General features: G+C 34.6%; 1 protein-coding gene across 1 annotated transcript in view; it reads left to right on the top strand.

Annotated features, from left to right (window-relative positions):
• The window catches only part of FBXO38 (F-box protein 38), a 31,804-nt gene that overhangs the window by 27,191 nt on the left and 3,820 nt on the right, over positions 1 to 793 (top strand). Inside the window, exons 19-20 of the mRNA XM_072398996.1 lie at positions 95 to 138; positions 316 to 429. Of these exons, the coding sequence (XP_072255097.1) occupies positions 95 to 138; positions 316 to 429 (158 nt within the window). The remainder of the gene's footprint in view (positions 1 to 94; positions 139 to 315; positions 430 to 793) is intronic.

The following is a 793-nucleotide window of genomic DNA, read 5'->3' as shown; positions in this document are numbered from 1 at the left end:
TGTTTTATTGTTGGCCACCAGCAGATTGTACTGTGTCCTCGTGTAAAGTGTGTTACAAGCTATTTAATGTTAAACTTCACTTATCCCTGAAGAGTTTCTTTACACACACTTTACATGAGATCTTGACAAACTCTACTGGTGTGACCTAAATATAAACAAACATTTTTTTTCTGATAGCATTAAAAATCTTCTATAAAAAAAATATTGAAAAAAACACGTCATGAAAGAAATATTGAGGTTACCATGTAACTTTATTTGAGTAATAGCCATTATTCTGAATTCTAGCTGATTAGTTTTTTTTTATTCTTTCTCTAGGTATTGTAGATGGTGCCCCATATTCCATGATTACTGATTTTCCATGGCTGCGATCGCTTAGAACTGCTGAACCCAACAGTTATGCAAGATATGACTTTGAGGATGATGAAAAAAGTAAGCATTAACTAAATTTTTTTTTTTCAGACCAGTCACCGTTAAAGGTGTCAATACGCCAGTCACCCCAGGTCCTTTACAACGTTGTAAGTAATCATAGACCTTTATAATCTATGTAGACCAGTGCAGGTGACCATGGTTGTCTGTACACTGTTCATGTTTAGTGTTCACTGTTCATGTTCATCTCATTTAAAATAATAGTTCATGAGGTGGACATTTAGATGTTCCAATCCACTTTTGCATTTGGGCATTTTGAGACCTACGTTTTTCAGGCTTATGTAGGAGTTTTTACAGCCTGCAAACACTTCCTAAAGCCTTGTAAAAAATGGTTTAAATGAAAACAAAAGGGTCTGCTTTTAGTTCA

Source organism: Pyxicephalus adspersus, chromosome 2, assembly GCF_032062135.1.
Source record: "Pyxicephalus adspersus chromosome 2, UCB_Pads_2.0, whole genome shotgun sequence".
Taxonomy (NCBI): domain Eukaryota; kingdom Metazoa; phylum Chordata; class Amphibia; order Anura; family Pyxicephalidae; genus Pyxicephalus; species Pyxicephalus adspersus.
The sequence above is the reverse complement of the archived record's forward strand: the minus strand, read 5'-3'. Positions and strand labels throughout refer to the sequence as shown.